Here is a 24,132-nt window from a genome sequence, read left to right as displayed (position 1 = left end):
AAAAGACCAGTGAAGCAAGCTTCACCCTACACCAAAGGGACCATGGAAGCCAATCGTGAGAAGCCACTGACAAGCCCCCGGGCAGTGATGCAAGTATTCTGTTAGTGTTCTATATCCAACTCCAAACACCATATTCTCAGAGACACATGCCTAAAGAATGTCTTCAATTGTATGTATTTAACATTTCCTGTTGTAACATTTTGCTTAAATTCTGTATTAAACTCTAAAACTGAACAACTTAAAGTAGTTCTCAGACACAGACACAATTTTAAGCACTCTTTACCAGGCTAAAGTCTGTTCCTCATTATCAAAGACAGACAAATATGTTTTTGTCTGGTGGTTCCAAGGGTAAAAGAGAACACCTGTATTTAAAAACCGGGAAAGAAACTTGCCCTACACAGTGTTAACTTCGAGCATTTATTAAAACTGTCAAGCTTCAGGAAGAAGGAAAGACTATGGATACAGGGCCTCAACAGTTCTAAAGGAAACAAATTTAACATGGAAGATAGTAAAATTAATGGCATGAAATACAAGACAATAAATCACATGTAATTCTTGTTTTCCATAGGCAATAGTAATGAAACCACAAGCTCACATTCCAAGCCTCAAATACTTCGAGTTTTACATTATATAACCTGCCGAAAAGTCACTGAATGCACACAAAAGGACATGTGTTAAGTGTTCTCCCTCCTACTGCCTATTCCCTTATTACCAAAAAGAAAACAAACAAAGATAAAGTGCATGCAATATAGTTATAAATTCATTTCCCATCAGCTTGTGGCAACTGAAGTTCAAAATTTAACAAAAATTTAGACCATATCATTTATCAATACTCCATCCTAAAAATTCCTCCCATTTCTTTAAAAAAAAAAACTTCATGCTAATCTAAAAAAGAGTCTGTGAAAAAAACAAGCAAATACTAGTCCTGGATTCTCAAGGTACTTTCCCAGAAATGCCTGTGCACTGCATGAACAAATTGGCAGGTAAAATATTCCTTAAAACATGCAAGGAACAGTCTGCCAAAGAACTCAAAATATTTGTGTATAGATTACAGATTCTCAATTCTCACAAGATCCCCATGTAGTAGATACAGCTTTTACAGATTATACTTTCCTAATGGGGCCAGAAAGGATCCTGTCTTGGCACCAAAACCTTGAAAAAAGGTAGATATTTCCTCAAGAATTAATAGGGACTATTTCTACTACAAAGTCCCTACTTTTTGTTTCTGTGCAATGTTAAGAATAATTGTTCTATATACACTAAAAAGAAGATAAATCCTAAATACCTAAATGACCATTTTCAAGACCCAGAAAACATCTATAGAATTAAAACTCTCACGTAAGATTTTTTAAAATACTACTTCCATTTGCATATTACTGAATACTATCATTACTGATCACCAGTATATCAGTACACTAAAGTCAGAAGCACAATATACGTGCTTTCTGTTTGAGTCTCTAAATAAGAGATTACATAGCTTAAATGAAGAACTTAACTTTTATAGGCTCATAAATGTTAGTACCTAACTGCCAGGATTTCTTGGAAAATTTTAGAAAGGACTCTGGATCTCTGGCTATTATTTCTTTGTCCTTTGCATATATAGTTAAAAGAGAAGAAAAACAGGCAATTCCCACAAACGGAACAGTAAAACACTAACGCCACGGGACAAAAAAAACCCATTTAAGTATATGAAACCTGAGGTAAGCACACATTAACAACATACAGCCATTTACCTTCACTGAATTCATCTAGCAACTCTTCCTTGGTCCAATTACACGAGGTTATTAGAAAAAAGCCTTTCACGTTCAACGCCCCAGAGAGGGACTTCACATACTGCTTCCTCTTCTCAATCGCATTGTCAGGATTAAGGCTTATGGCATCAAAAGTCCCTTTGTCAATACAAATATGAAATCCAGACAGCTTTGTGGAAAGATTCAAAAAGTCTTCTACCTATATTAAAAACCAATGTTTTTATGAGAACAATTAACACACAATCTCTCCTGAATTTAAGTGACAATCTGTAAAAGATTATAGATAAAAAGACCAATTAATTATGATGGCATTTTACATATAATAAACATATTTTCAACTTTATAGCTAACTTTCACGGGCTTCATTTCAAAATCATTAAAGCTAAGATTGGTGGAGAGACTGACAGTGTTTCCTGGACATTCCGAATCTCTACAAATTTGGAAACAAATCAAAGCCAGGTGTACTGCCTGATAACACCAGCATGTAATGGAGCCTGCAAGCCTGGCTCACGGAAAAGTTATTTCTGCCAAAAAATAGAATATCTGACATGTTCTCAAAGATGACAAAAATTATGCAGAACTCAAAAAGGTCATTATAAATAAGATGATTTTTAGCTGATATGATTACCAGTGGTGTGACTACAAATCGGAAGTCCCTCAAGCCCTGACTCAGCAGCTTACAAAGCAACTAACGGATAAAATGAATGGCATAAAGCTTAAGAAATCAAAGGACTATTTAAACTGCAGTTACTTAACTTTATAAAGATCATGCACTTTAGGTTGTGGAAATCATACATCAGCCTATCATTCATTTTCAATAACCTACTAATACATTGTAAGCATCTGAAACAGTGATCTGCCTCAATTTCATTTAATACTTTGCCAATGTACTTAATTCTGAAAAACTACTTTGAAAAATTAAGCAATTAGCTCATGATTATTCATATAAACTTAATACAGTAACCACAGTATATTACCTAAAACCCTTTGATTTAAAAATGTGGATTTTTATGTTTATTTACATTAGAACATGTGTTTTTTCCCTCTTCCCTCACACCAAAGTATTCATTATACCTGAAACAAAAGATGACTACCATTCTTAAGAGCTAAGTTTAGAGAAGTTCCTATCTGAAACGCCTGTATCAAAGTACTCACTTATTCAACAAGTATGTCATGAACATCTATTATATGCAGGGACTTTTCAGTCACTGAGAATATAAGAGTAAACAAAAAAGAAAGTGTCCCTGTATGAGAATATATCTTATATTTTCTAAAGGGAGAGACAACAAATAAATAAGTTAAACAAATAATTTTAGATGAAGTGCTATGAAGACAATAAAAACAGAATAATAAAGACAGTGAGTGACTGGGAAGAGAAATATTTTGGAAAAGGTAGTCAGGAAAGGTCTAGGAGGTGATATTTGACCACAGATCTGACTGACAAGACTGATCCAAACAAGCTCAGATCTGGGGCAAGAATATTCGAGACAGAGAGCAGCAGATATAAAAACTGGAAAAGGACAGGCTAGACATGTTTCCGGAGCAGAAAGCAACCCAGTGTGACTGGAATACTGGTGATAAAGAGGAAAACAGTGAGAAATGAGGGGCTTTCTAAGGTGGGGTCAGCATTCAGATTCCATTCTCAGTGCAACGGGGAAGCCCTTGGAGGCTTGTGAGCAAGGCAGTGATCACTCTGCTTGCCCTGTGGTAACAAACAGTGGGTGGCAAGAGGAGAAATGGAGAGGCCAAGTAAGGCCACTGCAGCCATGGGAGGCAAGAAATGATGGCAGCTTGGACTTAGGAGGGCACATTGGAAACAGCAAGGAATGATCACACGCCTGATACACTCTGAAGATAAAACCAACAGAATGAGGCATAGGACTTAAAGAAAAGAGAAGAATGAAGGATGACTCCTTGGGTTTTAGGTAGTACAACAGGTGAATGGGAAAGACTATGGTAAAGCAGGTTTATAGAGAAACTAAGAGTTTCCTTTCAGACTAAATGAGAGACTATCGTTATCCAGGCAGAACTGTAAAATATGCAGTTTTTAAATCATTCTAGAGCTCAGACAAGTCTGGGCTAGATATTAAATCCAAGAGTCATCATCTCCTTATGGATCATAGGACACAAATGTAAACTAAGTAATCTTTGGTGGCACTACATCACTTTACGTATTTACAACTTTTTGACCTAGTTAATCCAAAGTCATTAGCTAGTATTTGTGAGTGTTCGCAAACATGGGAGAATGAACACATTTGCACACAAAGAAGAGGAGAAAATAGCTTCCCCATGTTGACTAGACTGAAAATTTTAAGTTACTTAAAAATGTTTCAATTTGGATTATAATTAATCCTTAATTTATAAGTTCAAAAGATATTGTTAGCAAATATACTTTAGAAATGCTTAAACTTTATAACTTTTATTATAAAAAAATTAATAGTAATATAATAGTTACCTTCAACTTAATGTTAGATAAACCCTCTTTCTCTATAATACTTCCAGAAAGCTGTATTGCAGAAGGAGAGTAATCAATTCCAGTAATATTAGAGAAACCAAATTTTGCCTAGAGACAGAGAAACAATTTTATACTTTAGTTTAAAATAAGGTTTTAACATACTGCTTTGTTTATGAATTATAACATCCCTTTAGCACTGGGACTGTTCTATTTATTTAATAGATCAAGTGACATATACTATCCAATAATCTACAGTTTTAATTTTATTGCAGAATCTAAATAGAAACTAAGAGTTCAAATTTATATCAAGTGACAATTCATTTGCTTTTGTAGTATTTGATTTCTATTTCGAAAGAAAATTCATTCTCTCAAAGATAATGAGAATGTATGTATAATATTTTTGCCCTCAAGCAGAAAAATGTAACATTAACTTCTGATGTTGACATGCTCTAATTCACACATAAATCTGTCACAAATTTTACTTAGCACAATTAAGTTATATGAATAAATGAAATGCATACGTAGTAAGTTCTTGAAAAATTTTCCTTCAGTGTAATTACAAACCATAATTTTTCACCAGCCATGTGATTATTAACCACGTTACATTTGTATAGTAATTTTATTTTTGAAATGCTCACAAAAAAACTATGTGAGATAGGTTGGGCAGGTATTAACATCCCCAAAGAATTAAGGCGCATAGGACATTAAGAGTTTTGAGCCTAAAGCTATAGTTCTGGCTATTTACTAGTCATATGAACCCACCCAGAGTGTGTGGAACCTGTGGAAAAAGTATGATGGCTTCTGGTCCTCACCTCTACCCCCTAACACTATGCCAAACATTTTTAGAACAATTAGGCTAAAGTAATTTCCAAGGAAATGTGAAGAAGAAAAGCAGTTGAAAATTACAGTGTAGCCTGAAATTCTCTTCCTGCTCTTCACTATTTACTCAATTTATTTCCTTCAAAACTTAACCTAAGCCTACACCTACATCTACACCTTCCCATTAAGACTCCCTTGACTTTTCACTATGTGACTAATTCTAAACTCTAGTAACACACCGATTATATTCCATAGACTTTGTTCCCTTTGATTATTTTTATTTTAATCTCAAGGTCTAACATCCCCACTTTGATGCCAACCTCCAACTCTTGTAGGTGTCTCACTCCATACTCTTTGAGATCTTCATTTTCTCCCAGTTTCTCTAAATTCCTGCTCTATCAGGAAGCCAGGATAATCCTATTAATTGACTCTTACCAGTTCCCTCTTCTCCTATTGCTATTTATTCTTACAACAGAACTTAAAAAATCATATATAGATGTTTTAGGTTTCTAGAACAATCATTCAAAACCTCAAACTATCTGCAATATTTTTCACATTTGGTTTCTGGCACTTAGTAAAAAATAAGCAGACATTCAAGGAAACAACAAATGACCAGAAAACAAGGGGGAAGAACTGACATTAGAAAAGACCACAGGAGACCCAAATAAAATAATAATCAGAAACCAATTTTAAAACAACTGAAATAAATAACAGTTCATGGAGAATTCTGAGAAATGAAAACTGTAACAAAGAACCAAACGAATAACAGAAATGAAAAAAGCAATAATTAAACAGATTCAAGGGTGGGCTTGACAGTAGATTAAACAAAGAAACAAAATTAGTGAATTGGAAGAAAGGTCAAAAGAAAACACTATTAGGCACAGAACAAAAGGCACAGACAATTAAAAACAGGAAAGAACATTAAAAAAAATGTAATGGAGTATAAGATCTAAAAAATATATAATAGGAATCTGAGGAGGAGAAGAAATGAGAACAGGGCAGAAGAGAAAATGGCATATGGGTGAGAATTTTCTAACACCAACGAAGGACCCCAAGCCACAGACTGAAGAAGCAATATAAACCTAAAGAAGATTGAAAAAGAAAAGAAAACCAGTATAGTGTATCTGATAAAAACCAAAAACAGGAAAACCTCAAAAGCATCCACGGAGTGGAGGGTAGGGAGATATACAGGAACAACAAATTACCTTCAAAGACTAACAATTAGACTGAGAGCTGACAATAAGTCATAAAGAATGGAAGCCAGAAAACAGTGAAGGAAAAACAGCCATCTAAAATTATATGCCCAGCAAAAAAAAAAATCCATCAAAAATGTAGGTGAATCATTTAAAAAGCCCTGAATATAAGCAATGACTATTAACATCACAAAAATACAGACAATAAAACATTATGTGCCACAGAGGCAAATATAAATGACCATCTATTAAGTTCATTAAAAAAAAAAAAAAGCGGGCGCCTGGGTGACTCAGTTGGTTAAGCGACTGCCTTCGGCTCAGGTCATGATCCTGGAATCCCGGGATCGAGTCCCGCATCGGGCTCCCTGCTCGGCAAGGGGTCTGCTTCTCCCTCTGACCCTCTTCCCTCTCGTGCTCTCTGTCTCTCATTCTCTCTCTCTCAAATAAATAAATAAAATCTTTAAAAAAAAAAAAGCAAACTGAATTTGTAAAAGCCTGAATCAGAGATTATCAAAATTTTACTTTAAAGGAACAGGGCAGGGCAACCCTGTTGGGACCCCTTTCACCCCCGAGAGATTTTTTTTCTGTGTCCTTGCTTAATAAAGTTCTATCATTTTACTCATAATAAATAAATAAATAAAAAATAAAGGAACAGGGCATAAATATTTTAGGCTTTGGGACCCCTCTCACTCCCGAGAGGTTTATTTTTCTGCTTCCTTGCTTAATAAATTTCTATCACTTTACTCATAATTAATAAATAAATAATAAACAAACAAACAATAAAGGAACAGGGCATAAATATTTTAGGCTTTCCCAGCCACACAGTCTCTGCCACAACGACTCAGCTCTACCACCACAGCACATATACAGGTACAGACAATATGTATATGAATGAGTGTGGCTACATTTCAATCAATATTTTTAAAAACAGAGAAAGGCCAGATTTGACCCTCAAATTGTAGTTTACTGAACCTTATTCTAGATCTAACTCCCAACCTACAAAAAATACAGGGCGCGGAAAACATTTTAAATGATAGAAGTACAATTAGAAAATGTGGAAAATCATTTGGGACTAATAAGCTACCTTTTACAACAAAAATATCCCAAAGTAAGGAAAAGCTGTAGGGAGAAAAAAAGCCTTAAGAGACTATCAACCAACTGCAACATGTAGACTTGACAGCAGAATAGAAATAAGAGGAAAAAAAGTCTGTGACCTTGAAGACCTATCAAATCTGATCAACAGAGAAAAATGGGGGAAAAAAATGAAGAGAGCCTCACAGACCTGTGGAACAATATGAAAAGTTCTTTTTTTTTTTTTTAAGATTTTATTTATTTATTTGAGACAGAGAGAATGAGAGACAGAGAGCATGAGAGGGAGGAGGGTCAGAGGGAGAAGCAGACTCCCTGCCGAGCAGGGAGCCCGATGCGGGACTCGATCCCGGGACTCCAGGATCATGACCTGAGCTGAAGGCAGTTGCTTAACCAACTGAGCCACCCAGGCGCCCAATATGAAAAGTTCTAACTTTGCTATTTCCAGACTCCCAAAAGAAAGAAGAGTGATATAAAAAAAGTTGTTTCTCACTGATGAGTATAATCATGAGGTTTTTCTTTTTTAGACTGTTAATATGATAGGTTATATGATTTTCATATAATGAACTGGCACTACATTCTCAGAATAAGCCCCATCTGGTCATAGTGTCTAATTCTGTTTATATATTACTGGACCAATACCTCAAAAATTGCAAACTCACTCAAATGAAATAAATACCCGTAAGAGGACTGTAAGAAAGTCAACAAAATTCAACATCTATTCTAGAAATAAGAAGCAATCTCATCAACGTGATAAAGGACATCTAAAAAAACATCCTACAGCTAACACACACAACCCCCCTTTTTTTAAAGCCAACACATCCTTAATGGTGAAATGCACACGTAGATTGGAAAACTAAGACTGGAACAAGGCAGGAATGTCCTGCTGTTACCACTCCTAGTTAACATTGTATTGAAAGCCATATCTAGTGTAATTAGGCAAGAAAAAGAAATAAAAGGCATACAAATTAAAAAGGAAGAGCTAAAACTGCCTCTATTCATAAACAATGATTGTCTACATAGAAAATCCCGGAAAACCCACCAAAAAACTCCTAGAACTAATAAATGCAAGGTTACAGAGTACAAGCTCAATACAGAAAAATCAACATATCCCTAGCAATAAACAATTAGAAACTGAATTTCAAAAAGCAATACCATTTAAAATACTCCAAAAATATATATTGATACAAGTATAAAAATATGTACAAGATCTATATGCTGAAAATGAAAAAATGCAGATGAAAGAAATCAAGGAAGACCTAAATAAATGAAGAGATATACCATGTTCATGGATTGGAAGACTCTAGATAGTAAAGGTGTCAATTCTCCTCAAATTACAGATTTAGTTCAATTCCAACCAAATTTTCAGCATGGATTCTTTTGTAGATAAATACAAATTGATTTTCAAATTTATTTGGAAAGGCAACAGAATTGGAATAGCCAAAACATTTGAAAAAAGTAAAAAATTGGCAGAATCACACTATTCAACTTTTAAGGTTTACTAAAAAGCTACATTAATCAAGACAATGTGGAGTTACAAAGGGATAGCCACATCAATGAAACAGAGTCCAGAAATAGATATACAAAAATATGGCCAACTGATTTTTGGCAAAAGTGAAAGACAGTTCAATGAAGGAAGGGCAGTCTTTTTAACAAATGGTATTAAAACAAAGGGACATTGGGGCACCTGGGTGGCTCAGTCAGTTAAGCATCTGCCTTCGGCTCAGCTCATGATCCCAGAGTCCAAGGATCAAGCACCACATCGAGCTCCCCTCTCAGCAGAGTGTCTGCTTCTCCCTCTGACCCTCCCCCATCTTGTGTGCGCTCTCTAATAAATAAAATCTTCAAAAAAAATTTTTTTAAATAAAACAAAGGGACATCTATATGCAAAAAAAAAGAATCTTGAACCTCATATCTTATACAAAAATTAATTCAAAAAGGATCATGATAAAAAATTAAAACTATAAAAATTTTTAGGGAAAAAGAAAGGAGAAAAAGTAGATGAGGCAAAGACTTATTAGACAGGACACCAAAAACAGGATACATTTAAAAAAAAAATTAGGGGTGCCTGGCTGGCTCAGTTGGTGGAGCAAGCAAGTCGTGAATTCAAGCCCCACATAGAGATACTTAAAAGAAAAAATATAAATAAATAACTCGATAAACTGGAACTTTATCAAAATTTTAAACTTTTACTTTTCATCTCTTAAGAGAATAAAAAGAGAAAAGCCAGACTGAAGAGAAGCTAGAAAACATTTACAATCATGTTTCAGAGAAGACTTGTATTCAGAATATACAAAGAACTCACAAAATTTGACAGTAAGAAAACAAACAATTCAATCCGAAAATGAGCAAAAGACTTGGACAGAAATTTGACCAAACAAGATACAAAGATAGCGAGTAAATAAGTACATGAAAATATGTTCAACATAATCAGCCATCAGAGAACTACAAACGAAAATCATCATTAGATGCCATTATACACATATTAGAATGGCTAAAAGAGCAAATATGGACAATTCCAAGTGTCAGCAAAGATACAGACCAATTGGAACTATCATACCTTGTTCATGTATGTGAAATGTGAATGCAAAATAGTACAACCAGGCAGAAAAATGGCTTGGCAGTTTCTAATAAAATTAAACATATATTTACATTAGAGAAATTAAACATGTTCACACCAAAATGTTTACACAAATGTTTATAGCAGCTTCTTCATAATTGCCAAAAACTAGCAACAACTCATATGCCCTTCAACAAGTAAGTGGATAAACAAACTGCATGCAATATATCCATACAGCAGATATATTTCAGAAATAAAAAGGAATGACTACTGATACACACAAAAATGTGGATGAATCTCAAAAGCATTATGTTGAGCAAAAGAAGGCAATCTCAAAAGATTATAATACTGCATGATTCCATTTTATAGGACATCTCAAAAACACAAAACTAGTGATGGAGAACAGATCAGTGGCTACCAGGGAAAAAAGTATGGTTACATAGGATGCAACTATTCTGTATCCTGACTGTAAAGGTGATTACATCAATTTGTACATGTATTAAAATCCATAGAACTCTATGCAAAAAAGTCAATTTTACAATATGTAAATTTTTTAAATTTAAGAGCAAATTATGAATAACTTGATGCTAATAAAATTTTAACATTTAGAAAGATTGATAAATTTCTTGAAAAACACAATACTCTTGCTCTACCAAAAAAAAACCCCCACATTCCAGAGGATGTCACCAATAATTCTTCTGAATGTTTAAGGAAGAAACAAAGCCAATTACAAATTCTCCCAAAGAATAAAAGGAGAGAGATTTCCCATCTTGTTCTGAGGCCAGCATAACCTTGATACAAAAACCTTACATGAAAGTTTCAGGTAAGGAATATTACTGGCTAATCTCTCTCATGAAACTAAATAAATCATAAACAAAATAAATACTACCAAATGAAATCCATTAATATATGAAAAGGATAATACACAGCAATCAAACTTGGTTTTCTTCAGGAATGGAAGTTTAATAGTGAACAATCAGGGGCACGTGAATGGTTCAGTCAGTAGAGCATGCAACTCTTGATCTCCAGATCGAGAGTTCAGGCCCCACAATGGGTGTAGAGCTTACTTAAAAAAAAAAAAAAAAAAAAAAAATCAATTCCTAAAATTTTTTTAATAAAAATGTCAATTAAAAAAAATAAAGACACCCTATCCCCAAAACAATCAATTCAACATTAATAAAATCAAGAAGAAAAATCATCTAATCATCTCAATGACTATCAAAGAAAGCAGCTAATCAACACCCATTCATGATTAAAAACTTACATTAGGAATATAAAGGAACACCCTCAATCTGATAAAGACTATCTATAGGGGCACCTGGGTGGCTGAGTCGTTAAGCGTCTGCCTTCGGCTCAGGTCATGATCCCAGAGTCCTGGGATCCAGCCCCGCATCGGGCTCCCTGCTCGGCGGGAAGCCTGCTTCTCCCTCTCCCACTCCCCCTGCTTGAGTTCCCTCTCTCGCTGTGTCTCTCTGTCAAATAAATAAATAAAATCTTTAAAAAAAAAAAAAAAGACTATCTATAAAAACCTGGAACTAACATCATATGTAATGGTGAAACAGCAGAAGCCTTCCTCTTATACTAGGCAGTGTTACAAGGCTATCTGCCTTCATAATTTCTATTCAACACTGTATTCAAGAGTACACAGCATTTCAACAAACAAGACATCAAAGCTGAAATTGAAAAAATAAAACTACATGACATTACATTATAAATCCAAAAGAATCTATAAATAAATTATTAGAATTAATATCTGAATTACTGGATACAAGATTAATAGAGAAATCTGTTGTACTTTTATTTACTAGCAATGAACTATTAAAAAATAGTATTTTTTTTAAGATCTTATTTATTTAGGGGTGCCTGGGTGACTCAGTTGGTTAAGCGTCTGCCTTTGGCTCAGGTCATGATCCCAGTGTACTGGGACGGAGCCCCACATCAAGCTCCCTGCTCAGCAGGGGGATGGGGTGGCTGCTTCTCCTTCTGTCTGTTGCCCCCCTGCTTGTGTTCTCTCTCTCTGTCAAATAAATAAAATCTTTAGAACAAAACTTACTTATTCATTCAGAGAGAGTACAAGCTGGGGAAGGGGCAGAGGGGGAGGGGCAGAAGGGGAGGGAGATAATCCCCAGCAGACACCACGCTGAGTGCTGAACCCAAACCCACGACTCCAAGATCATGACCTAAGCGGAAAGCAAGAGTCAGACATTTAACCGAGTCACCCAGACACCCCTGGAAAATAAAATTTTAAAAGCATAACAGTAACTACTGCAACAACAACAAACATCTAGAGACCAATCTAAGAAAAGATAAATAAGATCTCTACAGAGAAAACTACAAAATATTACTGAAAGAATATAAAGAACTAAATAAATGGAACATTATCACGTTCATGGATTCAGAGACTCAATATTGTAAAGAACTAAATCCTCCTCAAATTCAAGGCAATCCAAATCAAAATCCTAGGATTTTTTTCCCTGAGAAGTGATGAGTCTAAAATTTAAATAAAGGGCACCTGGGTGGCTCAGTCGTTAAGCATCTGCCTTCGGCTCAGGTCATGATCCCAGGGTCCTGGGATCGAGCCCCGCATCGGGCTCCCTGCTCAGTGGGGAGTCTGCTTCTCCCTCCCCTACTGCCCCCTGCTTTTGTTCCCTCTCTCGCTGTCTCTCTCTCTGTCAAATAATTAATAAAATCTTAAAATAAATAAATGAAATTTAAATAAATATGCATCCTCCCTGAATTAATCTGTAAATTCCTGATCAAAATGCCAGGGTATTTTTTTTTCCTGAAAAGAAGTAAGATTATTCTAAAATTTAGATAAATATGGAAAAAGCTAACTAACAACAGCCAAGACAACAATGGAAAAGAGACCAATGCTGGAGAATTTACATCAACAGAATATGAAGGGGCACCTGGGTGGCTCAGTCGTTGAACGTCTGCCTTGGGCTCAGGTCATGATCCCAGGGTCCTGGAATCGAGCACTGCATCAGGCTCCCTGTTCAGCGGGGAGCCTGCTTCTCCCTCTCCCTCTGCTGCTCCCCCTGCTTGTGCTCGTTCTCTCTCTCTCTAATAAATAAAATCTTTAAAAAATTTAAAAAAAAAAACCAGTATGAAGACATAAAGCCACAGTAATCAGGACAGCAAGATACTGGCATAAGGATAAGCAAACAGACCCAAAGGAATAGAACAGAGGATCCAGACACAGACCCAAACACACACCACTACTTGGCTCATGACAGAAGTGCAGTGGGGGAAAGAATGGACATTTCAACAAATGGTGCTGGGTTAAGTGGACAGTCATAAGGGAAAAAATAAACCTCAAACTTTACCTCACAACATTCACAACAATTCATCAGAACCTAAATGTGAAGAAAACAATACAGCTTCTAGAAGAGCACAAAGGAAAATATCTTTGTAACTCTGGGCAGGCAAGGTTTAATATAGAATATTCAAAAGCACCAACAATTTTTTAAATGATATATTAAGCTTTAGTAAAATTAAAGAACTTTTATTCATCAAAAGATGCTATTATAAAAGTGAAAAGGCAAGTCATGCATTAAAGTATTTGTGATACAAAGGTCATATACCCAAAATATATAAAGAACTCCTACAAATCAGTAAGAAAAACATAGGCAAAAACCTGGACAGGCACTTCACAAAAAAGAATAGCCAAAATGCATATGAAAATATGTTCTACATTTTTAGTCATCAGGAAATAATAAAACCATGAGATACCACTACCCACCTACCAGAGTCACTGAAATCGTATAAACTGACAAGACGAGGTGTTGGCAAGGATGGACTTCTCACACACTGCCAGTAGGAGTATAAACTAGTACCACCATTTTGGAAAATTGTTTGGCAGTATTGGTAATATTCCAGTACTGGAAACAGCCCAAATGTCCATCAACAGGAGAACAAATGCATAAATGAGGGAACGACTGCATAATTAAATAAACTGTAGTATTTTCATATAGTATAATACTCTATCACACTTTTTTTTTTTTTTAAAGATTTTATTTATTATTTGACAGAGAGAGAATGAGAGAGAGAGAGAGAAGGAGCACATGAGAGGGGGGAGGGGCAGAGGGAGAAGCAGACTCCCCGCCGAGCAGGGAGCCCGATGCGGGACTCGAGCCCGGGACTCCAGGATCATGACCTGAGCCGAAGGCAGTCGCTTAACCGACTGAGCCACCCAGGCGCCCTGTATAATACTCTATCACACTTAAATGAAGCAACCTACTGCTTCACCTAACAGTGAAATACTGAAAGCAATCTCTGAAAAGAGGGAACTTCACAAATCCATGTTCAGCAGAAGATCAAAAATAAATAACGTGCATAACCATAACATCATTCAAATCATATCAAAAACAGGTAGGGCGCCTGGGTGGTTGTCAGTTAAGCGTCTGCCTTTGCTCAGGTTATGATCCCAGGGTCCTGGGATCGAGTCCCACATCAGGCTCCCTGCTCAAAGGGGAGTCTGCTTCTCCCCCTGCTCCTCCCCACCACTCATGCTCACTAGCTTGCACTCTCTTTCTCTCTGTCTCACAAAAATAAATAAAATCTTTAAAAAAAACTTACCAAAAAAAGAAAACAGGTAAAACTCAATGTAATGGACAAAGAATAATCTTTTCAAAATATGGTGGAAACAATTCAACATTCATATGACCAAAAAAAAAAAAAAAGAACCTCAACCAGTATCTCATACCTTACAGAAAAATTAACTCCAAAATAATCATAAATCTGGGAGCCTGCGTGGCTCAGTTGGTTAAGCATCTGCCTTCAGCTCAGGTCATGATCTTAGGGTTGTGGGACTGAGCCCCACATCGGGCTCCTTGCTCAGCAGGGAGTCTGCTTCTCCCTCTGCCTGCCACTCCCCCTGCTCGTGCTCTCTCATTCTGACAAATAAATAAAAAAAACCACAGTGAGAAACCAGCACAGCTAACACCAAAAAACAGCCTAACATATGATGATAGACATCAGAATAGTGGTTAACTTTAGAAGGGAAATGGGGGTGAAGGGAGCGCACAAAGGGGCTTCTTCTATGATGCTAACAATTTTTGATTTCTCGATCAGTTTGGTGAGTTACACAAAGGTGTTCATTTTGTAAAAGCTATATACTTAATGACCATTTTTTTTTTTTAAAGATTTTATTTATTTATTTATTTGAGAGAGAGAATGAGAGAGAGAGAGAGAGCACATGAGAGGGGAGAGGGTCAGAGGGAGAAGCAGACTTCCTGCCGAGCAGGGAGCCCGATGCGGGACTCGATCCCAGGACTCCAGGATCATGACCTGAGCCGAAGGCAGTCGCTTAACCAACTGAGCCACCCAGGCGCCCCAATGACCATTTTTTTATATGTAAATCACACTCCATTTAGTAAGTACACATTAAAAAAGAAAGTAACTTCCCTTAAAAGACTCCACATGTAGGTGGCTTCACCAGTGAATTCTACCAAACATTTAAGAAAGAAACACTAATCATTAATAAACTCTTTCAAAAAATACATTCTTATTTAATGATGCCAGCATAACCTGATACTAAAACTCGACAAGAACACTACAAAAAAGTTAAATTACTGAGACAGTCTTTCTCATGGGCTGAGTTGCAAAAATCCTAAACAAAATATTAACAAACTAAATCCAATGATGTATTTAAGTTGGAATTCATTCCAGAAATGCAATTAACATTTGAAAATGATCAATGTAATTCATCAACACGAACAGGCTAAAGAAGAAAGTTCATATGATTATCTCAATAACAGGAAAAATATTTGATAAATAACAAGATTTATAAGAAACACACTTGCTTTCAGCAAAGGAGGAATAGAAAGAAACTTTAGTCTGATACCGAGTGATCTACAAAACAAATTTACAAGCTAAGATCATACCTAACAGTGAAACTTTCAAAGTAATCTCTGGAAAGGGGGAAAAAGACAAGGATGTCTTCTGTTACCACTTCTTTTCAACTTTCTACTAGAAGTCCTAGACAGCGTAATAAGAGGAGAAAAGTTATAAAAGATTGGAAAGGAAGAAAGAAAACTGCCATTATTCACAGTCTACATAATTATACAGTTAACCATTGAACAACACAGGAATTAGGAGTGCTGACACCCCTTGCAGTCAAAAATTTGCATTTAACTTTTGATTCCCACAAAACTTTGCTAATAGTCTATTGGGATTTTGGGGTGGGAGGTTGGTTTTGTTTTGTTTTTTTAGAGCGAGAGGGAGAGAGCATCCTCGTGAGCGGGAGGAAGGGGCAGAGGGAGAGGAAGAATCTTAAGCAGGCTCCATGTTCAGCACGGAGCACAACATGGTGCTCAATCTCACAACCCTGAGATCATGACCTGAGCCAAAATCAAGCGTTAGACGCCTACCCGACTGACCTACCCAGGCACCCCATAGCCTATTGTTGACTAGAAACCTTACTGATAACATAACAACCGATTAACATGTATTTTGTATGTTATGTGTATCACATATTGTATTCTCACAATAAAGAGAAAGGAAAATATTAAGAAAATCACAAGGAAAATACATTTACAGTACTATACATACATATATTTATTGAAAAAAATTCCACAGGGGCACCTGGGTGGCTCAGTCATTAACCGTCTGCCTTCGGCTCAGGTCATGATCTCAGGGTCCTGGGATCGAGCCCCGCATCTGGCTCCCTGTTCCACGGGAAGCCTGCTTCTCCCTCTCCCACTCCCCCTGCTTGTGTTCCCTCTCCCGCTGTGTCTCTCTCTGTCAAATAAATTAAAAAAAAAAATCTTTAAAAAAAGAAAAAAAATTCCACAAATAAGTGGGCCTGCATAGTTCAAACCCGTGTTGTTCAAGACTCAACTGTATATGTAAAAAATCTGAAATACTCTACTTAAACTATTAGTCTCAAAGGATAAATCATTAGCCTCTACAAATAAACTACTAAAATCCAAAAGAATCTACAGGTAAACAAGAGAATGAATAAAGCTGAGTAGAATTAAATCTTATACAGCAATGAAAATGAATGTGTTACTACTACACACAACTTGAGTGAATCTCACAGAAAGTGGAGAACACACTAGAAAGAATACATACTGGAGTCCTCCATTTATACATTCAAAAACAGGCAAATTAATCTCTAATGTTAAAACTCCTTGCCATGTGGTTACCTTTAGAAAGCAAGGAAAGAGTAATTTAGAAAGGACTGGTAGGGAGTTCAGGGGAGTTTCTAGAGTCTGTAGTATTTTTTACTTCTTGACCAGGGTGATAGTTCATAGGTGACCACAGGTGTGTTCACTTTGTGAAAATTCACTGAGCCACATGCTTTCGATTTGTGCACTTAACATATATATGTTATACCTTAAGTTTCAAAAACATTTACCAAAAATTTTTCTAATCATACTCCACTGCTTAAAACATTTTAATGGCCTCCCATAGCCTAAAAGTAAAATCTAACCTGTTAGGCATGGCATATGATATGGTTCCTACCTTTAACTTAATCCTCACCTCTGTCCATCCCACATATACACTTTATATTCTAACTTACCAAATTATTTACAGGCCCAGTATGTGCTATGCTGCTTCAAATCTTCACGTCAACTTTTTTTTTTCCTAGCAATCTCCACACTCAACATGGGGCTTGAACTCACAACTCCGAGATCAACAGTCACACACTCCACCAACTAAGCCAGCCAGGCACCCCCCAAGCCTTTAAATATTGTTTCCACTGCTTGAAATTCTCTCCCTCTTTACACCCCACCCACACTCACCACACCCTGCCCCTGCAATTTCCACCCAACTTGGATATTAGCTCCTCCAAGACCCTTCCTATCTCTGTTGCCCAAAGTTAACGGCTCTCTTTCCTATACTCAGTGATCTATTATTGCACATATCAACCTACTGTGTTAATTGTTTATATGTCTGTCCATCCTCTATTATATTAGAACAATTCAAGCACAAGGTCTACGTTTTCCGCTTGGCACGTGGAAGCCACTCAATAAATTTCACCATTATATATATATATCCTTATAAATCAAGTCAGTAAAGCCTTCCACAAGGAAGCCTAAGTGTTTAATCTTCTCCATAGTACGTACATGCCACAGCAATGAGCACACAACAGGTACACAACAGTGATGGTGTAGTCAGTAGAACCTGTGCCAAAACTCAGTTCCACAGACAAAATACTCTCTTCAAATCATACGCTCACCTAAGGTAAGGTATTCATGTCCTACCAGAAGTGTAAAAAGGTCATCTTTCTTTCATACACACACATTTCCAGAGTTCTGAGCTAAAGAAACCAATTAAGATCATCTTGTCGAAGGCTTTAGGAAAGAACCTACACTACCCCCAGAGGAATTAAGTGGCCCAAAGGGCCAAGACTAGGACTCAGATCCCCTGGCTTCTCATTTAATGCTTTCTCACAATCCATGCAGCCTCCCTTTTAGACTACGTGACTTCTGAAAGTAAGTGGTACAATTGCTCTACTACTTTTTTTTTTTTTTGCTCTTCTACTTTAGATTAACACGGTTAGTATCCTCATTTCCAAGATTTTTTTAAAATTTCATTTCAAAATTTGGCTTTAATACATGAATACTAAAAGTACCAACAAGTTCAACCAAGAAAACACCATTTCCAGTTCCAATATCAAGCACTGAAGCATCCAATGGAATCTTGCGTTTTTGCATCCACCTTATTAGCCGATTCATACTCTCTTCTCCAAACCTATTAGAAACAGAGAATCCGTTAATCAAATACCAGAGGAATATAGAGCAAAGATTACAACTATATTCCATTTAAGCAGCTTATTCAATATGCTCAATTAAGCCTTTTTTGAAAGAAAGAAGTAGCATCTGTGACTGCTTAAGCTTCACCTCTACTATTATTTAGGAGAGAATGCCCCCAAGAATAGAACAGATAAGGTCAACGTTACTTATTAATGTTCCACTACATCAGCATTAACACTTGTATATGTTGATGGCTCAAAATTTTATTGCTTATTGAAAAAGGACGATCACAGGATGACAGCAACTTCCTAATACAGGTTTCCCCCACTAACTGCAAGCAGAGCATCGCTATGAAATCTTTCCTAAGGCAAAATGGCACAAAGCGAAGAAGCAATGACCAGTAATTTATGTGGTGAAATTTTCTGAGCATTCCCAGGCCCCAAAAACCTCTCTTACGCGTGATACCGCAAGACACATCTTGCTAACAGAGGCACAAAATAAATCAAGATAAAGCACAAACGCTCACAGACACTGTTCAAAGCTATGGCAGCCTTATGCTGGGATGCTGAGTGTAGTTCCCCAGGGAAGGAGCCTGGGAGCAGCACTCTTGCTGCTAGGGGTGTGCGCTGCCTCCCTAATGGCTCCCTGAAAAACAAACCGTGAACGCTATTTTTGCTTTTCACCTTTCTTTGTAGAAGCGAAAATCTTCGGATTTCTTTTAGTTAGCAAAAACAGGTACTACTGTAAGTCTTTCATAAAAGCCAAGAGGCGTAATGTGGATTTTCAAAAAGCAGGGGATATCTGTATTCTCATCAAATTTAAGTCTGGACCATTAAAAGAGAGAGAAGAGAGAGATTCTTTAAATCTACCCGCTAAAGCCAGAATCAGTCCAAGGTTCCCAAGACTTTCAGGTTGTCTTTCTTTGGGGGTAACCACTTAAAAGACACACACACACTCACTCACTCTTCTGAATCATAATTCCACTATTTTTTCTAACTCACCAGATTTCTCCTGTATCTCCATATTCTTGAAAAGTTTGCAGCTCTCTCTCATAGACAGCATCCCAACTATATAATCAAATGCAAAGCAAGATTCTTGAATCAAACTGAATTACGATTTAAATATGTGTCTAATACATTGTAGGTTTTTAGGACAAGTTTAAAACATTATCAGTATTTTCAGTAAGTGCACGTAGATCAATCTCTTAACCTCCTTATGTTAAAAGAATGAAAGACAGATAAGCAGAATAAGTTTACACGTGTAAAGCACTAAGTACAATACCTGACACATAAAAATACTATATATTTTAGCTTAAAAAACAACACAAACAAGTATGTGTCCAAGGATCCCTCAATCCCAAAGTCCAAACTTTCACTGTACAGGTATGGTGTTGTTATAGCACATTTCAGTCTAAAACGTGCAGACACAAAGATTTCCTGCCAATACAGTGGTTACTCGCAAGGGAACTCAACAAACACAAGCTTTGCCTTAAAGTTTAGGATTTACTCCTTGTAAGTAGTTTCCCCTCCCCATCATGTGCCTTCTCTTCCTACTTCACCTCTCTAGAATCGCTGCTCCCTCTCAGTCCTCCAACTCACCTCTCGTCCTTACCTATTCCCGGTCATTCGTTCACCCATCTATTAATTCGTTCATAATTACTGAACATCGATTTTCTCCTCGCTCGCTCCTCAGGTCATCCTTTACTCCCACCCCTTCCAGCTCCCATGTCCCCTTGCCCACCAGCCCTACGTCGACCCCACCCCCTCGCCCTTTCCCCAAGCCTGCCCCTCTGGTTCAAGGCCTCCCCAAGAGCTTGAGCCCGTTCCGCACCTCACGAGCCCTTTACACGTCGACTCCCTGAAATGCCTCTTATTCCAGCCTCGGGATTCCAGCCCGTCAGTCCCCTCTTAGCTTCCTCGCGTCACGCCCCCAAGGTCGTCCCCATCTTCCGGGGCCCTTTCCCCCTTCCTATCCCCTCCCCGGGGCCCAGCCCGGGCGGTGCTGCTCACGCTCCCTGCCCGATGCCACACTCACTGCTCTCGGGTCCCCAGCGCCGATGGGGCGAAGCCATCCTCTCCGGGACTGCCCCTTCGGGACCGCTCCGCGGCCCCAGTGCCGTCCCTGTCACCGCCGCCGCCGCTGCAGCCGCTACCGCCGGCGCCCGAGTTCATCCCGCTCCGCGCCCCGGAGGGCCGTTGGGACCACCATAGAGTCGAGGCACGGGCAGAGCGGACTCGTGGGTGGGCGCCTCTAGGCGGCGGGAGGCCACCCTCTCTACTACTCCTGGCCTCCACTTCCTTAGCTCGTCTTTGGTCCTGAGTGGAGGTTCGCAAACCCAGGCGTGGACCGAGGGGGCTCGCCTCCCTCTCTGCCCACCAACGCCAGAGTCAGATGCACCCCCTTCCTGAGGTGCCCGCCTAAGCGCCACTACATTTGGGGACTGCTGTTTGTAAGGGACTGTGAAAAAGAAACAGGTCCAAAATGGAGTCAGTTTTGCTAAACCTCACTAAGACTTAATATCCTACTTAACTGCAGTTTGAGCCTCTTCCAGGAATGGAATTTTAAACCAATCAGTCGAATTTTTCTCGTGGGCACTAGTGAGGTAATCTGCCTGATAAAACCCCCGCCTTCCCTTAAGGGAAAGTGATCTTGCCTGAAATAATCCATTCTTTTTATTATTATTATTATTATTATATTGAAGTATAGTTGACAATGTTACATTCGTTTGAGATGTTGAAATAGTCCATTCTTAACATACTAGCCCCCCCCTTCTGCTGCCTATAAAAACCTTCCATTTTGTACAACTCCACAGAGCTCCCTTCTACTCGCTAGACTGGGTGTTGCCCAATTCATGAATCATTGAATAAAGTCAATTAGATATTTAAGGTTACTCAGCAGTAGGGTTGCCGGGGTGGCCCAGTCTGTTAAGCCACTGACTCTCGATTTCGGCTCAGGTCATGATCTCAGGGTAAGCAGATGGAGCCAGGCATCAGGGTCCACCCTCAACTCACAGTTGGCTTGAGATTCTCTCACCTCTCTTTCTCTGCACCCATGCTCCCCCGCCCCAGCTTGCACGTGCACTCTTGCTCTCTCTCAATAAATAAATAAACAAAATCTTTAAAAAAAAAAAAGTTAGCTGCATTTTTTTTTTAAAACAGGACTAATGAATGTACTGCATTTTGGAAAAGGCTGACAATGGGAAAACCACACTACCTGAAGCCAACACTGCTCACTGAAAATGCACAAATCACCTCATGTATGCACGTGGTAGTAGGATCTGGAAAGTGGATGGGGCAGTCCACTGCATTATTTGGCTTCCTGGTCAGAAATTTAATTTGTAGCTGGGATTCTGCCTTAAAAATAGCATCCTGCCCTCTTGACATCACTGCTGGACATGGGAATTTATGCCCAGAGAAATGATTGCCTTACAACAACACCACATCACATCCTCCCCATCCCCCCAAAATACTCCAATCATGGGGGTCAGAGTGTTGTGGAAGAAAGTGCTGGGAGTCAAGATGCCTGGATGCCTGTCTTAGCTCTGCCCCTAACCAGGCACCTGACCTTGTTCAAGACTCCTAACCTTTGTGTGCTTCAACTTCCTCACCTGCACCATGCCTGAAATAGGCGGTGACTGGTTCTACCAGGTTGCTCCCAACCAATGAACCTGAGATTCATCTGCCTCTTGGTCTGACTACCATTGGGAGTTCTGCAGTATAATGTGAGAAATCTTATGGGCCGAAGGTCGGGGGCGGGGGGTGTTCTGTAGCAGCAATGAACTACTGACAGTCCAATGTCCTAGGCAAGGCTCTCAAAAGCCCCTAGGAAGGCTGCCTTCCAACCAAAAGGAATGTTTCCTAGGCCACGTTTCTGTCGACTCAGCAGACAGAAGTCCAATAAGTCCCTAGAGGTAAACAGCACCAACAGTTCACAGAAACTCCAGTTAGGACTGAATGTGCATCTCCTCCTATACAAGATGGTCCAAGATATTCCAGCAACCACTGGTGATAGAATACAGTAAAAGACAGATGGGGATCCATGTGTATAGTGTTAAAGGACTCAAGAAGGAACATAAGTAACCTTATTACAGTGTAATAAAACCACCAAATGCCACAGGCAATTAGTGCTGCCCTGGGCAAATGGTTGTTTTGATCTTTTCTAGGCTCTAGATGCTAGAGAAAGCAAGCTTCAATGTGACTAAGTCTTAAAAAGTTTTAGGTTCTAATGAAAGATAAGGCCATCTTCAATCTGGTGTCTTGCCAACACTGAAGATGTTTTTGCTGTGTGTGATGAACGCTATAAACAGTTGTTGTATGGAGCCCTGGAAAAACCCTCTGTTTATACAGAGTTCCTGCTCTGGCTCCAGGATTACTCTGGCTGTTTAGTCCTGACGGCTGTGTGGGGCACCACCTCTGATCACCCAGGGCAACAGGATTCTTAGTGGAGGGTGGAGAAGCTCAAGCCGAGGGGAGCTGCCCATCACCAGGGAGAAGGTGGAATGTGCCAAGGAACACAGTCCTCTCACCAGGTGTCCATTACATAGGCAGGGGGAGGCTCTTCGGGTGCTCTGGGTTGCCTCGTTTCCCTCTCATGTTACCAATCCCTGCAGCCCGGAACCCTGCTTACCTACAACTTCCCCGAAACTGTGCTTTCAAGAGTTCTCACACACTTCCCATTTGGCAAACCAAGGGTCAAGTTCCAGGCTTTAACTTCCTTGATCCTCTGTAGAGATCAACACCGCTTAGAACGCCATTCTTGAAAACCCCTCCCTATTTTCCCAGCACCACCTGCTCTTAAGTGAGCCTTTTAAAAAGGGAGGTAGGCACGCAGCTCTAGAGTTGGACTCGGGTTTTGAGCCCTGACCCTATCATGTGGGACTACAGGCAAGTTCTTTAAGTTCTCAGGGCCTCAGTTTGCCCATCCTTTCAGAATAGTGCCCCTGGCGTAGGGCCACTGTGGAGATTAAATGAGATAGTTCTTGTGAAATCTTACGTGCCTGACACATGGTAAATGCTCAATAAATGCCAGCACGGTTTCTTCAGTTATAAAATAGAGTTTAAAATAGGTCTCTTTGGGGCGCCTAGGTGGCTCAGTCAGTTAAGCGTCTGACTTCGGCTCAGGTCATGATCCCAGGGTCCTGGGATCGAGCCCCTGCATGGGCTCCTTGCTCAGCGGGGAGCCTGCTTCTCCCTCTCCCTGCTGCTCCCCGTGCTTGTGCTCTCTCTGTCTGTGTCAAATAAATAAATAAAATCTTTATAAAATATAAAAATCAAAAAAATAAAGAAAATGCATCTATTTCAGAGCATTGTTAGGAAGATTGAATAAGTGCATAGAATGTACACGTAAAGAGCTTAGAACAGAGCCTGACAGATGGTCAGTGTTCAGTAAATGTTAGGTATTTTTCTTACTATTAGTGACTTCCAATTTCATCATCTATCCCCTGCTCTAGGCTTTTATTTCAGTGGCCTAGATGTCCCTTGTTATGTGAAACTCAACCTGTTCCAAACTGAACTTTCTTGCACTGCCTTCTCCCCCAGCTCCAATGCCTCCAAACCCTGTCTTC

General features: G+C 38.7%; 1 protein-coding gene and 1 long non-coding RNA gene across 6 annotated transcripts in view; both read right to left on the bottom strand.

Annotated features, from left to right (window-relative positions):
• The window catches only part of EEF1AKMT2 (EEF1A lysine methyltransferase 2), a 69,236-nt gene extending 48,449 nt beyond the window's left edge, over positions 1–20,787 (bottom strand). For 3 of the 5 annotated variants that reach the window (XR_014146138.1, XR_014146139.1, XM_081823322.1), the window contains exons 1-5: positions 20,604–20,784; positions 19,571–19,636; positions 18,453–18,567; positions 4,207–4,314; positions 1,734–1,950 (exon numbers count right to left, since the gene is read on the bottom strand). Coding sequence is in view for 3 of the 5 variants with exons in the window: in XM_081823322.1 (XP_081679448.1) it covers positions 1,734–1,950; positions 4,207–4,314; positions 18,453–18,567; positions 19,571–19,636; positions 20,604–20,740 (643 nt within the window). In the remaining 2 variants the exon portion in view is untranslated. Of the gene's footprint in view, positions 1–1,733; positions 1,951–4,206; positions 4,315–18,448; positions 18,568–19,570; positions 19,637–20,603 lie in introns of all 5 variants that reach the window. The other 2 variants (XM_081823323.1, XM_081823324.1) reach the window with 2 other exon arrangements.
• LOC145722112 (uncharacterized) lies at positions 14,995–16,413 on the bottom strand. The gene is made up of 2 exons (XR_014146140.1): positions 15,753–16,413; positions 14,995–15,313 (listed from the first exon to the last, which is right to left on the bottom strand). It is a non-coding gene; the product is annotated as an uncharacterized LOC145722112 (long non-coding RNA).
• Positions 20,788–24,132: the final 3,345 nt, after the last annotated feature.

The sequence above is a fragment of the Leptonychotes weddellii genome, chromosome 6, assembly GCF_054177405.1.
Source record: "Leptonychotes weddellii isolate Sample4059 chromosome 6, ASM5417740v2, whole genome shotgun sequence".
In the NCBI taxonomy this organism is placed as follows: Eukaryota; Metazoa; Chordata; class Mammalia; order Carnivora; family Phocidae; genus Leptonychotes; species Leptonychotes weddellii.
This window is presented reverse-complemented; position numbering and strand designations above follow the sequence as displayed.